At 50.5% G+C, this 14,156-nt stretch overlaps 1 protein-coding gene across 2 annotated transcripts in view; it reads right to left on the bottom strand.

Moving 5' to 3' along the window:
* fndc4 (fibronectin type III domain containing 4) overlaps window positions 1-14,156 on the bottom strand; it is a 46,512-nt gene that overhangs the window by 12,561 nt on the left and 19,795 nt on the right. The window contains exons 2-4 of one of the 2 annotated variants that reach the window (XM_031901473.1): window positions 2,854-3,165; window positions 1,499-1,614; window positions 162-366 (exon numbers count right to left, since the gene is read on the bottom strand). In XM_031901473.1, the coding sequence (XP_031757333.1) occupies window positions 162-366; window positions 1,499-1,614; window positions 2,854-2,995 (463 nt within the window). In that variant the 5' untranslated portion in view covers window positions 2,996-3,165. 2 annotated transcript variants of the gene reach the window in all.

Genomic DNA, 14,156 nt, shown 5'->3' with positions numbered 1-14,156 from the left:
ATTCTCACTTTTGTCTTGGGACTTCTAGTGATTTTAATTCACATACGTCCCCCAAATCATGTTTGACCAATATGAGACCACATTTCCTGCCCATACTGGGATCTCCCCAGTACCCATTGGCTCTGGGGAAGGAGAAGGCCTAGGGAGAGGATTCCCCGTACCCTGATTGGAGCTGTTGGAGGGCACTTTGTCTGTCTCCTTCAGGGTGCGGAAGTGGATGCGCTTGCTGGCCTGGCTCTCGCTGTACAGCCCAATAGACTGCACTTGGATGATGTAGTCCGTGTCCTCCTCCAGGTCCCACAACACACAGGCCCGATTGGTCGTGTTCACCTCTCGTATGAACCTGTGAATCTGTCCATCTTGTCTCTGGGGGCACAGAAAGGGGGGACCCTGTGACTTCAACACTTGTACACATGTCCCCTCTCATTATCTTAGTATAACCCGTGCCCCCCATTCCTTATCTCACCCACAGGACCCATCCCTTCCATTCCTTATCTTACCTGTAGGACCCATCCCTTCCATTCCTTATCTTACCTGTAGGACCCATCCCTTCCACTCCTTATCTTACCTGTAGGACCCATCCCTTCCATTCCTTATCTTACCTGTAGGACCCATCCCTCCCATTCCTTATCTTACCTGTAGGACCCATCCCTTCCATTCCTTATCTTACCTGTAGGACCCATCCCTTCCATTCCTTATCTCGCCCACAGGATCCATCCCTTCCATTCCTTATCTCACCCACAGGACCCATCCCTTCCATTCCTTATCTTACCTGTAGGACCCATCCCTTCCATTCCTTATCTTAACTGTAGGACCCATCCATTCCATATCTCGCCCACAGGACCCATCCCTTCCATTCCTTATCTTACCTGTAGGACCCATCCCTTCCATTTCTTATCTTACCTGTAGGACCCATCCCTTCCATTCCTTATCTTACCTGTAGGACCCATCCCTTCCATTCCTTATCTTACCTGTAGGACCCATCCCTTCCATTCCTTATCTTACCTGTAGGACTCATCCCTTCCATTTCTTATCTTACCTATAGGACCCATCCCTTACCTTCCTTATCTTACTCATAGGACCCATCCCTTACCTTCCTTATCTTACCAGTAAGACCCATGCCTTCTATTTCTAATCTTGTCTGTAGGACCCATTCTTTACATTCCTTATCTTGCAGTAGGACCTATCCCTTCCATTCCTTATCTTACCCATAGGACTCTTTTATTTCATTCATTTTCATACCATGCTTCCATTCCTTATATTAGCTGTAGGACCCGTGCCCCCGGTCCTTATATTAGCTGTAGGACCCGTGCCCCCGGTCCTTATATTAGCTGTAGGACCCGTGCCCCCGGTCCTTATATTAGCTGTAGGACCCGTGCCCCCGGTCCTTATATTAGCTGTAGGACCCGTGCCCCCGGTCCTTATATTAGCTGTAGGACCCATGCCCCTATCCTTATATTAGCTGTAGGACCCGTGCCCCCGGTCCCAACTGTCGTACCTGCTGAGAGATTGCATATCCAATGATAATATCTCCTTCAGGCACATCCCAGGTGACAGTGGCTGAGTTGGCCTTTAGATGTGTTACTGTCACATTGACTGGAGACGGAGGCCTGTCTGGTCCAGGAAACAAAAGCGACAGTTAGCCCAGTTTATCTCAGTGAGGAGTGCGAGTGGCCCAACGGTGGGCACAGAGCAGACCCAGCAGCTGAGTATTAAGCTTGTGGATTTGAGATAATGGGCATGTGTGCCAGTGGGCAGCTGTGTGTGTTGTTCCGAGAGCGCTAGGGGCCCTTGGGGATGGAGGGTAATTAGCGAGAATCTGCATTCAGTAACAGATGGGGGGGCTCCCCGCTAATTATATCACAGCCAAGTATAGAAAGAGAGGAGGAAAGGTGGCACAGGCTGGCAAGGGCACTACCATCTGCTGCCAACTGCAGGCACTCAATCATAGCGAAGCACCGCTATATATACAGGCTAATGGGCTCAGAGATCTTTGTGCATTATTAGGTGTGGGGCTTAATACCACTATATGCTGCACCTCTTATGGGCAGCGCTGGCACCACAGGAAGGCTTGGGCCCGTATCCGAGTGGCACCCAGTGTGGCAGGCTGCCTGTTATTGTTATTATTTATATATCTCCGGCTTATTAGGCCCCATGTCCAAGTTGGGATTGGTTACACTGGGGAAGGGGCAGTTAAGGGGGGGTCACTATATATAAATATATAAGGGGGGGGCAGTAATGAAATAGAGAAAGTACAGGGAAGAGCGACTAAAGCTGATAAAGGGAATGGCTCAGTTATGGGGAAAGGCTGGCCCAGTTGGGATTGGTTACACTGGGGGGGGAAGGGGCAGTTAAGGGGGGGTCACTATATATAAATATATAAGGGGGGGCAGTAATGAAATAGAGAAAGTACAGGGAAGAGCGACTAAGCTGATAAAGGAATGGGCTCAGTTATGGGGAAAGGCTGGCCCAGTTGGGATTGGTTACACTGGGGGGGGGGGGCAGTTAAGGGGGGGTCCCTATATATAAATATATAAGGGGGGGCAGTAATGAAATAGAGAAAGTACAGGGAAGAGCGATAAGCTGATAAAGGGAATGGGCTCAGTTATGGGGAAAGGCTGGCCCAGTTGGGATTGGTTACACTGGGGGGGCAGTTAAGGGGGGTCACTATATATAAATATATAAGGGGGGGCAGTAATGAAATAGAGAAAGTACAGGGAAGAGCGACTAAGCTGATAAAGGGAATGGGCTCAGTTATGGGGAAAGGCTGGCCCAGTTGGGATTGGTTACACTGGGGGGGGTCACTATATATAAATATATAAGGGGGGGCAGTAATGGAACCTATGTACTTACTTGCTCTCACCAGGCAGAGGTCGCAGCTGAACAGAACCAGCACCGCTGGGCTGAGATACATGGGAATATGGGCCATATCCGGCACAATTAACCCCCGCATGGAGCCCTTGGATCGCAGGGTCACAGGAGACACACAAGTCATTGGTTCAGAGAATCCGGACAAAATACTTTTGTGTGTTTTTCCCACCTCTAAAGGGCGGGGCCCCGAAAGTACGAATGGACCCCCATTCCCTGCGCAGCCCCCGGAAATGTCGGCAGTTGGATCCTCGTATGTTATTCCAAATAAGAACGGAAACTTCTGCTCTCTGTCAGCTGCAATGAAATGACAGTTTATAGCGGATCCACAGGGGGTTCTGGGAATCTAATGCACCCGGGAACCTAATGCACCCAGAGACCTAATGCACCCAGGAGCCTAATGCACCCAGGAGCCTAATGCACCCAGGAGCCTAATGCACCCAGGAGCCTAATGCACCCGGGGACCTAATGCACCCGGGGACCTAATGCACCCGGGGACCTAATGCACCCGGGGACCTAATGCACCCGGGGACCTAATGCACCGGGAACCTATGCACCGGGAACCTAATGCACCCGGGAACCTAATGCACCCGGGGACCTAATGCACCCGGGGACCTAATGCACCCGGGGACCTAATGCACCCAGGAGCCTAATGCACCCAGGGACATAATGCACCCGGGAACCTAATGCACCCGGGAACCTAATGCACCCGGGGACCTAATGCACCCGGGAACCTAATGCACCCAGAGACCTAATGCACCCAGGAACCTAATGCACCCAGGAGCCTAATGCACCCAGGAACCTAATGCACCCAGGGACCTAATGCACCCAGGGACCTAATGCACCCAGAGACCTAATGCACCCAGAGACCTAATGCACCCAGGAGCCTAATGCACCCAGGAACCTAATGCACCCAGGAACCTAATGCACCCGGAGGCCTAATGCACCCGGGGACCTAATGCACCCGGGGACCTAATGCACCCGGGGACCTAATGCACCCGGGGACCTAATGCACCCAGGAGCCTAATGCACCCAGGGACATAATGCACCCAGGGACATAATGCACCCGGGAACCTAATGCACCCGGGAACCTAATGCACCCAGGGACATAATGCACCCAGGGACCTAATGCACCCAAGGACCTAATGCACCCTGGAACCTAATGCACCCAGGGACCTAATGCACCCAGGGACCTAATGCACCCAAGGACCTAATGCACCCTGGAACCTAATGCACCCAGGGACCTAATGCACCCAGGAAGGATGAGCCCGGGGGGATGGGGGATACAACACAATGGGATCCGTATGGGAAAGGGGAGGGGCAGTTGGAGGGAATTTCAGTAGAAGTTGCTCAGTCTCTCAGTCCGGCACCAGATCCATAATTCATGGGCGACTGTAGGGACACGGCTATTTATAGCACCTAAAGTAGCACAGCACCCAATGGGCCCCGCCTCCTGTCCCTTATATCTCTCCCTTCATTCACATCTGTAGGGCTGCGGCCTATATCTACCCCCATCATTATAGCCTTGTCATAGTGTAACCCCGCCCCTTACCCACAATCCCACTGTATGTGTACGGCTATCCCTCCCCTTACCCACCCACAATCCCGCCGTGTGAGTACGGCTATCCCTCCCCTTACCCACCCACAATCCCACCGTGTGAGTACGGCTATCCCTCCCCTTACCTACCCACAATCCCACCGTGTGAGTACGGCTATCCCTCCCCTTACCCACAATCCCACCGTGTGAGTATGGCTATCCCTCCCCTTACCCACCAATCACCACGTGTGAGTACGGCTATCCCGCCCCTTACCCCACACACTACCCAGCCGTGTGAGTAGGCTATCCCTCCCCTTACCCCACAATCCCACCGTGTGAGTACGGCTATCCCTCCCCTTACCCACCCACAATCCCGCCGTGTGAGTACGGCTATCCCTCCCCTTACCCACCCACAATCCCACCGTGTGAGTACGGCTATCCCTCCCCTTACCCACCCACAATCCCACCGTGTGAGTACGGCTATCCCTCCCCTTACCCACAATCCCGCCGTGTGAGTACGGCTATCCCTCCCCTTACCCACCCACAATCCCGCCGTGTGAGTACGGCTATCCCGCCCCTTACCCCCCACAATCCCACCGTGTGAGTACGGCTATCCCGCCCCTTACCCACAATCCCCGCGTGAGTACGGCTATCCCCCCTTACCCACCAATCCCACCGTGTGAGTACGGCTATCCCTCCCCTTACCCACCCACAATCCCACCGTGTGAGTACGGCTATCCCGCCCCTTACCCACAATCCCACCGTGTGAGTACGGCTATCCCTCCCCTTACCCACCCACAATCCCGCCGTGTGAGTACGGCTATCCCTCCCCTTACCCACAATCCCACCGTGTGAGTACGGCTATCCCTCCCCTTACCCACCCACAATCCCGCCGTGTGAGTACGGCTATCCTCCCCTTACCCACCAATCCCACCGTGTGAGTACGGCTATCCCCCCTTACCCACAATCCCACCGCGTGTGAGTACGGCTATCCCCCCTTACCCACAATCCCCGTGTGAGTACGGCTATCCCCGCCCTTACCCACAATCCACCGTGTGAGTACGGCTATCCCTCCCCTTACCCACCCACAATCCCACCGTGTGAGTACGGCTATCCCGCCCCTTACCCACAATCCCACCGTGTGAGTACGGCTATCCCTCCCCTTACCCACCCACAATCCCACCGTGTGAGTACGGCTATCCCTCCCCTTACCCACCCACAATCCCCCCGTGTGAGTACGGCTATCCCTCCCCTTACCCACCCACAATCCCCCGTGTGAGTACGGCTATCCCTCCCTTACCCACCCACAATCCCGCCGTGTGAGTACGGCTATCCTCCCCTTACCCACCACAATCCCTCCGTGTGGTACGGCTATCCGCCCCTTACCACCCACAATCCCACCGTGTGAGTACGGCTATCCCCCCCTTACCCACACCACAATCCACCGTGTGAGTACGGTTATCCCCCCCCTTACCCACCCACAATCCCACCGTGTGAGTACGGCTATCCCTCCCCTTACCCACCCACAATCCCGCCGTGTGAGTACGGCTATCCCTCCCCTTACCCACCCACAACCGCCGTGTGAGTACGGCTATCCCTCCCCTTACCACCCACAATCCCCCGTGTGAGTACGGCTATCCCTCCCTTACCCACCCACAATCCGCGTGTGAGTACGGCTATCCTCCCCTTACCCACCCACATCCCACCGTGTGAGTACGGCTATCCCTCCCTTACCCACCCACAATCCCACCGGTGTAGTACGGCTATCCTCCCCTTACCACACCCACAATCCCGCCGTGTGAGTACGGCTATCCCGCCCCTTACCCACCCACAATCCCACCGTGTGAGTACGGCTATCCCGCCCCTTACCCACCCACAATCCCACCGTGTGAGTACGGCTATCCCTCCCCTTACCCACAATCCCACCGTGTGAGTACGGCTATCCCTCCCCTTACCCACCCACAATCCCACCGTGTGAGTACGGCTATCCCTCCCCTTACCCACCCACAATCCCGCCGTGTGAGTACGGCTATCCCTCCCCTTACCCACCCACAATCCCACCGTGTGAGTACGGCTATCCCTCCCCTTACCCACAATCCCACCGTGTGAGTAGGGCGGCTATCCGCCCCTTACCCACAATCCCACCGTGTGAGTACGGCTATCCCTCCCCTTACCCACCCACAATCCCGCCGTGTGAGTACGGCTATCCCTCCCCTTACCCACAATCCCACCGTGTGAGTACGGCTATCCCTCCCCTTACACCACAATCCCACCGTGTGAGTACGGCTATCCTCCCTTACCCACCACAATCCACCGTGTGAGTACGGCTATCCCCCTTACCCACAATCCACCGTGTGAGTACGGCTATCCCTCCCCTTACCCACCACAATCCACCGTGTGAGTACGGCTATCCCCCCCTTACCCACAAATCCACCGTGTGAGTACGGCTATCCCTCCTTACCACCCACAATCCCACCGTGTGAGTACGGCTATCCCTCCCCTTACCCACCCACAATCCCACCGTGTGAGTACGGCTATCCCTCCCCTTACCCCCCACAATCCCACCGTGTGAGTACGGCTATCCCGCCCTTACCCACCCACAATCCACCGTGTGAGTACGGCTATCCCCCCCTTACCCACCACAATCCCACCGTGTGAGTAGGCTATCCTCCCTTACCCACCACAATCCACCGTGTGAGTACGGCTATCCCGCCCCTTTACCCACCACAATCCACGTGTGAGTAGGCTATCCCTCCCTTACCCACCAATCCCACCGTGTGAGTACGGCTATCCCTCCCCTTACCCCACCACAATCCCCCGTGTGAGTACGGCTATCCCTCCCTTACCCACATCCACCGTGTGAGTACGGCTATCCTCCCCTTACCCACCCACAATCCCACCGTGTGAGTAACGGCTATCCTCCCCCTTACCCACCACAATCCCACCGTGTGAGTACGGCTATCCTCCCCTTACCCAACAATCCCCCGTGTGAGTAGGCTATCCCCCCTTACCCACCCACAATCCCACCGTGTGAGTACGGCTATCCCGCCCTTACCCACAATCCCACCGGTGTGAGTACGGCTATCCTCCTTCCCACCACACAATCCCACCGTGTGAGTACGGCTATCCCTCCCTTACCCACAATCCCACCGTGTGAGTACGGCTATCCTCCCCTTACCCACCCACAATCCACCGTGTGAGTACGGCTATCCTCCCCTTACCCACCCACAATCCCACCGTGTGAGTACGGCTATCCCTCCCTATCCCACCACAATCACCGGGTGAGTACGGCTATCCCCCTTACCCACTCACAATCCGCGTGTGAGTACGGCTATCCTCCCCTTACCCACCCACAATCCCACCGTGTGAGTACGGCTATCCGCCCCTTACCCACCACAATCCCACGTGTGAGTACGGCTATCCCCCCCTTACCCACCGCCACAATCCACGTGTGAGTACGGCTATCCCTCCCCTTACCACCCACAATCCCACGTGTGAGTACGGCTATCCTCCCCTTACCCACCCAAATCCCCGTGTGAGTACGGCTATTCCCTCCCCTTACCACCCACAATCCCCGTGTGAGTACGGCTATCCCTCCCCTTACCCACCCACAATCCCACCGTGTGAGTACGGCTATCCCTCCCCTTACCCACCACAATCCCGTGTGAGTACGGCTATCCCTCCCCCTTACCCACCACAATCCCACCCCGTGTGTGAGTACGGCTATCCCGCCCCTTACCCACCCCACAATCCCCGTGTGAGTACGGCTATCCTCCCCTTACCCACCTCCACAATCCCGCGTGTGAGTACGGCTATCCCTCCCCTTACCCACACAATCCCAACCGTGTGAGTACGGCTATCCCTCCCCTTACCCACCCACAATCCCCGTGTGAGTACGGCTATCCCGCCCTTACCCACCAACAATCCCTACCGTGTGAGTAGCTATCCCGCCCTTACCCCCCACAATCCCACCGTGTGAGTACGGCTATCCTCCCCTTACCACCACATCCCACCGTGTGAGTACGGCTTCCCTCCTTACCACCCACAATCCCACCGTGTGAGTACGGCTATCCCCCTTACCCACCCACATGCCGTGTTGAGTACTCTGAGAAACTAATGCACGCCTCCTAATGAGCGGGCCGCGTATAAATGATGAAATATGACCCTATAGGCATTTATCTTTTTAACATAATTAAAGTATTTTGAACGATTACATATTGATCTTACGCCATCAGCATCCTTTTAAGAACTGCATTCAGCGCTTGTCGTACTCGACATAATGCTTTAGTCTTGCCTTAACGTTCTTTCAAAACAATACATGCTGGTACGAAATGCTTTCTCTCCTAGACAGCTACTTCACTTCGAGTACGTTAGACGCGAAGACTATTAATTCCATCTGGCTCTCACCCACTATAAATCCTGCCACAAATTAGATGTCAAGTCTGTGTTTGCATTTAATATAATTATGTTTCACAAGATAAATGCACGCCAGCGGTGGTTGTTCTGAGCCCACTGTGCCCTCTCCTCAGGCTGATGGATACGGGTACATAACAACCTCTTCTCTCATTTACCAAACAAGACAGCAACACACAATTTCCTTCTATTTTTAATCAAACCAGCATACTCCTCACTAAGCAAGGCTCCAGCGCCAGTGTCAGAGCGACCATAACTCTATCTACCCTTTTAAATCCAGCTTCACACAGTGCTCTGCACCAAATAATTATCGAATTGCCATCAGTTTTAGGCAAAACAAGCTCAAATGTAAGCTATGGAATAGGCTCGAGTTATAATGGCGTTGGTGCCTCACGCCCGTTATCTGTCCATTCCTCCTACTCACCCATCTCTGATCGAGTTCTTCACCCTAAGTGTAAGATGTAACGATGCATGTGGCCTGCATCAGTGCCACTGATGACTCATACCCTTACCTATCAATCTGCCCTATTGACGCATGGCAATGAATGGTCGTAGATAATCATGCGGGCCACTCAATCCTTCATCACTCACTCGATCTATACAACACGCATAAGTCTACCCCATATCCATAGGACTCGAATTCAGTATGGTGATGCTCACAAGGAGAGGAGAAAGAAATAATATTGAAGAGATAGACGTAGTGGAACCATCCTGGACGCTCACTCAGAAATTGAAGAACCACCTGAAATACAGGGAAATACCGATATCGCATACATAATGGCTCCATCCGTTGTCGTGTTTACGTGGCAACTAGTGACTCACTTGTCACACTTAACACGATTTTCCAAGCACGACAAAAATACTCACAACGCGCTGATTACCGATAGTGAGTAATTCGTGGGACTCTCAAGACTACACCTCCCTCTGTGAGTCTTCTGAGATTGCGCATGGAATGCCCTCGCCTCATACCTTCTAGTCGTGATCTAGTTAGTAGTGTGAGAGTAAATTTGAGTGTGAAGCTCATCCATATGGGCAGCCCGTTCATCCACGCAGGCGGGCCAAGTTGGGCGGCCGCACACAACCTTACCAGACCCGACCCAGCGCGTCCGATGGAGTACGGGCCCTGACCCCGACCCCTATAACCTTCACTTGCCTCCTCCCCCCCCACAACCTCCGTGCGTGCACCAACAATGCGTGTCAGCTGACTGGGAACGCGGCTACTACGTCACTGAGGGCGCGGCTCTACACATACCAATGCAGGTGCATACGAGCGCCGGGAAATCCGCTGTTGGGGTAAGAGATCACACACGACAAATACGCGATTTCGCGGCAACAGAGTGTTAGGTCGAGTGACCGCGAGCCGCCTATACCCGCCTCCCTTACATACTTCCGCGCCCTACACAATGGGACGCCGTGCCTCTTCTGCTCACCCTGTTCAGCCCTGGCTGTTATAAGGAAACAAACGGGTAACTCGCGTGTCGATCGTATGTTGGCGCCTAGTCTACATTATCCCTTATTTCCATATTCTCTGTAGAAAGGCAAGCACTCTCTACGAGCAGTTGAAGGCAGTATATTATTAGAAGCAGGCAGTTAGCAACTCACTCTTACAGTGTCCAGAATGCCTACTTCAATAAGTTACAAGATATATAGTGTGAAGTAATCCGTCTATTCTAATGCTAATCGAAGCCAACGGCCACACCTCTCAAACATGCTAGCCACATCAACATATCATTTACTGCGGAGTGATGGGGTATATTCTTGGACCTATACATCTGGTCAACAAGGGCCAACACTTACTCTTCTTCCACAGAACTTACACTATCTCACTCACTCGAACCCTAATCGCTATCTAGATTTGAATGATCGTTTAACATTCATATTCTACTAAATCAGTTGTCGTGCCAACCTATCTGGGCAATGCATTCACACACAACATAACATCCACCTCAAACAACTCTCCACAATACCACACAATAGAAGATAGATGCAGTCAAGAATATCGCATGCCAAGTACTAAATACTCCAGGTGCTCACGCAGCTAGTCAAACACTCATGGCTACCTGGTATTACAGGTACATACTGTAGAGTCCAACCCCCCCCAAAGGGCTTCCAAAAATAGTGACTATGAACATTTTACAGCACCCTACTAGTGATCGAACGCAAAATTCGTTTTCGCGCCAGCATGGATTTGCAGGAGTTTCTGTGTTTCGCCATTAGCAGATTTTTTGCCCTGGAAACATCAAAAAGATTTTGTCGCAGCATAATGAAGACTCTAAATTCTTTCTGCTTAGCGCAAAAAAAAGCCATTTTTTAGTGTCCCATTTCCCGTCGATCTCCATCAAATTTTTCCACTAGCACTTGCTCTCTGACGTTTGTGACAGTTTCTCAGGGCTAGCAATCGGCCTATCACTGGACCATTCACTCCAGATGCTCGTGGCAGACCACAAGTGGTCAATCCTGGATAAGGGGTAATTGTCGTGATATTGTACGATACTCTCGCATATCCTAACCCTTGATCTCTAACTAACACAAATCAAATACACCCTATATTCTTACCACCCACATAGGATTGTTTTGCACCCAATTAAGGATTCTTTATAGTGTTTGATGGATGTAATCGGGATCGGATTATTACATGGTTCTGCTTCCTTTATTATAGCCAGCCACATATAGACGAAAATGCACTCAGGTCTCTAAAAATTCTGAATATTTGATTAAAAATATGGACCGCCCTATGGGAAGACAGGCCCCGTTGTTCTGGAGTATATACTCGGCAGGTCTCAAATTACTCCTGCAAGATAGACTGGCTTAGACTCTCCTCCTGGATACACAGGGATCCCGCCACATCTACTGCCCCGTGTTGGTGCGTACGGCTATCCCGCCTTACCACAAAATAGCTAGGCACTGCACAGGAAACGCACTAAAAATTATTGCCTCTAAGGGGAATCCAGCATATCGGTGAGTAGTGCGCTCTTTTCAAGTAGACTCTATTAGCTGTCGCACTCTCTACCTTTTACTGTAGTTATTCTTTGTCAGACCCGCGTAAAACACACCAGCTTAATCCCAAGTGTAGTGTTTTGCTGTGGTAATCTGTTGCTATAATACACCTTCCTTGGTCTCTTTTTCCTTCTGTTATCACGTGACTACAATCATTTCGCCACTGATGCACCTTTGTCGAATCTCTTTGGCAGAGTCGTGTGAGTGCTTTTAAGCTATAGGGTTCGATAGTTATGACGCTTTAATTCTGGTACTCATCCAGAACCTGCTTTGCTTCGCCTCACACTAAACACCTTTTAAACTGGTTCAGTGTGAGATAGAACGGTGCTCATCCTTTTTCTCGTCATCTTAGCGAAGAACACTTCAAATTGAGCAACAGAACATATATAAAAATCAGCTAACAGCTCAATAGGACTAACAGCCATGCCAGTGACTGGCAGAAAATATAAAAATACAATTATCAAGTTCAAAGGTTTTACGTGTATAACTACATGTATTATTTTAAATATACTAATACATTTTGTTATCTTTTCAACTCAAAACTCCCACCCATCAGTCATGTTTTCATGACACCAACATTCTCGGAAGATTACCCCCACACCATTTTTATCTAAGTATCTCAACTAGCGGTCATGTGATAGGAGATGCAATAAGACAAAGCGCGCTATCCATGTATCGAAGTAAATTATGGGGCTGTGTGACTTCCCTATCTCCCCTCCAACGGGGGAACGAGATTAGCTGCAGTTGCTAGGCACAACTAAGAATGTATCTGCCTATAAGCAAGGCAGCCAAATCCCTTGTTTGTAGGAGAAGTGCGTAGATTTGTTAGATATTATTTATGAAAAGTGAAATAATATCATTTATTAATGATTGCCGTGTAATGTCTTCCATTCCAGCTCACCACCCATTTCCTTTGGCCATTTACTTACACCCTGCTTCAAAGATACTTACAGGTTTTATATGATATAAGCAGATATCACTGCAGTAAATTAGTGATTGCAAATAGTGCGATCTCTTGCAGGAGCAATACTACGGGGTGCCCTGTGACTAAGCTGAACTGCTTTGCATGCCTAAAAAGCACAGCAGCCAAGTGGAGGATCAGTGATTTTGGCTTATGATTGATGTGATACGGGAAAAAATTTCAGATTGAAATTAACAGCCAGATAATAACATAGTAAATACATGGAAAAAAAAGATGGAGATGCAAGAGGAAAATAAGGGGGAGGGTGGGAGATACAGCAGATAAGGTGAATGGACTGTGCTAAATAATATTGTCTAAATTGGTGTCCACGACTCTCACATTACTATCTTCATTTTAATGGCAGATAATTGCATTACCTCCACTTTTGTACGCTTTCTTCTTGGAGAAAATAAAATTAATTGAATTAGGAATGGTACAGATAAACCGTATCTACTTGCTAAAATGTATGAGGCAGGCATAGCAGCAGTAGAGCTTAAGAACTAGTTAGAGTTAGTGCCCCAGCTGCAGTCTGGAGAAACATCTTGCCACTTGAGCAAAGCTCTTATGGAATCTTGGGACTGCGTATGGAATGGTCCCTATGAACCCTAAACATATTACTACTATAGCAACATTGCTTTCAAATATTGCCTCCAGGAGAATAGATTCTTGTAAGTACCTAGGGGCTGATTTACTTAACTCACGACGGGTCGAATGGAGTCCGATTCGCGTTTTTTTTCGTAAATATCGGTATTTTGCGATTTTTTCGTATGTTTTGCGATTTTTTCGGATTCTTTACGATTTTTTTCGCTACCCAATATCACGATTTTTGCGTAAAAACCAGCGAGTTTTCGTATCCTTACGAAAGTTGCGTAAAAAGTTGCGCATTTTTCGGTAGCGTTAAAACTTACGTGAAGTTTCGCATTTTTCGCGTAAGTTTTTAACGGCTACGAAAAATGCGGCAAACTTTTTACGCAACTTTCGTAATGGATACGAAAAATCGCGTTTTACGCAACATCGTATTGGTAACGAAAAATTCCGTAAAGATCGCGAAAAAATCGCAAAACATACGAAAAGTCACAAATGTTCGTTTTGAAGTCGGAACTTTTCCAATTCGGGTCGGATTCGTGGGGTTGTAAATCAGCCCCCTAGAGTTCAGCATTGAACCTAGAACTGCTTCATTTTGCATTTCTTCTCTTCTGCATTATTTGAATCCTGGAAGGAAAGAAGGGACTAAAACATTGATGTTTACAAGTGCAACAACTTTTCCACAGTTTACGACAAGCATGTAAGAAAGGTACCTAAGCCCACAATGCACTTGCACTGTGATGTTCGCATTACAGCACATCACATAGTAGGTGATTGTGGGATTTGGAGGATACT

Source organism: Xenopus tropicalis, chromosome 5 (genome assembly GCF_000004195.4).
Source record: "Xenopus tropicalis strain Nigerian chromosome 5, UCB_Xtro_10.0, whole genome shotgun sequence".
Taxonomy (NCBI): domain Eukaryota; kingdom Metazoa; phylum Chordata; class Amphibia; order Anura; family Pipidae; genus Xenopus; species Xenopus tropicalis.
This window is presented reverse-complemented; position numbering and strand designations above follow the sequence as displayed.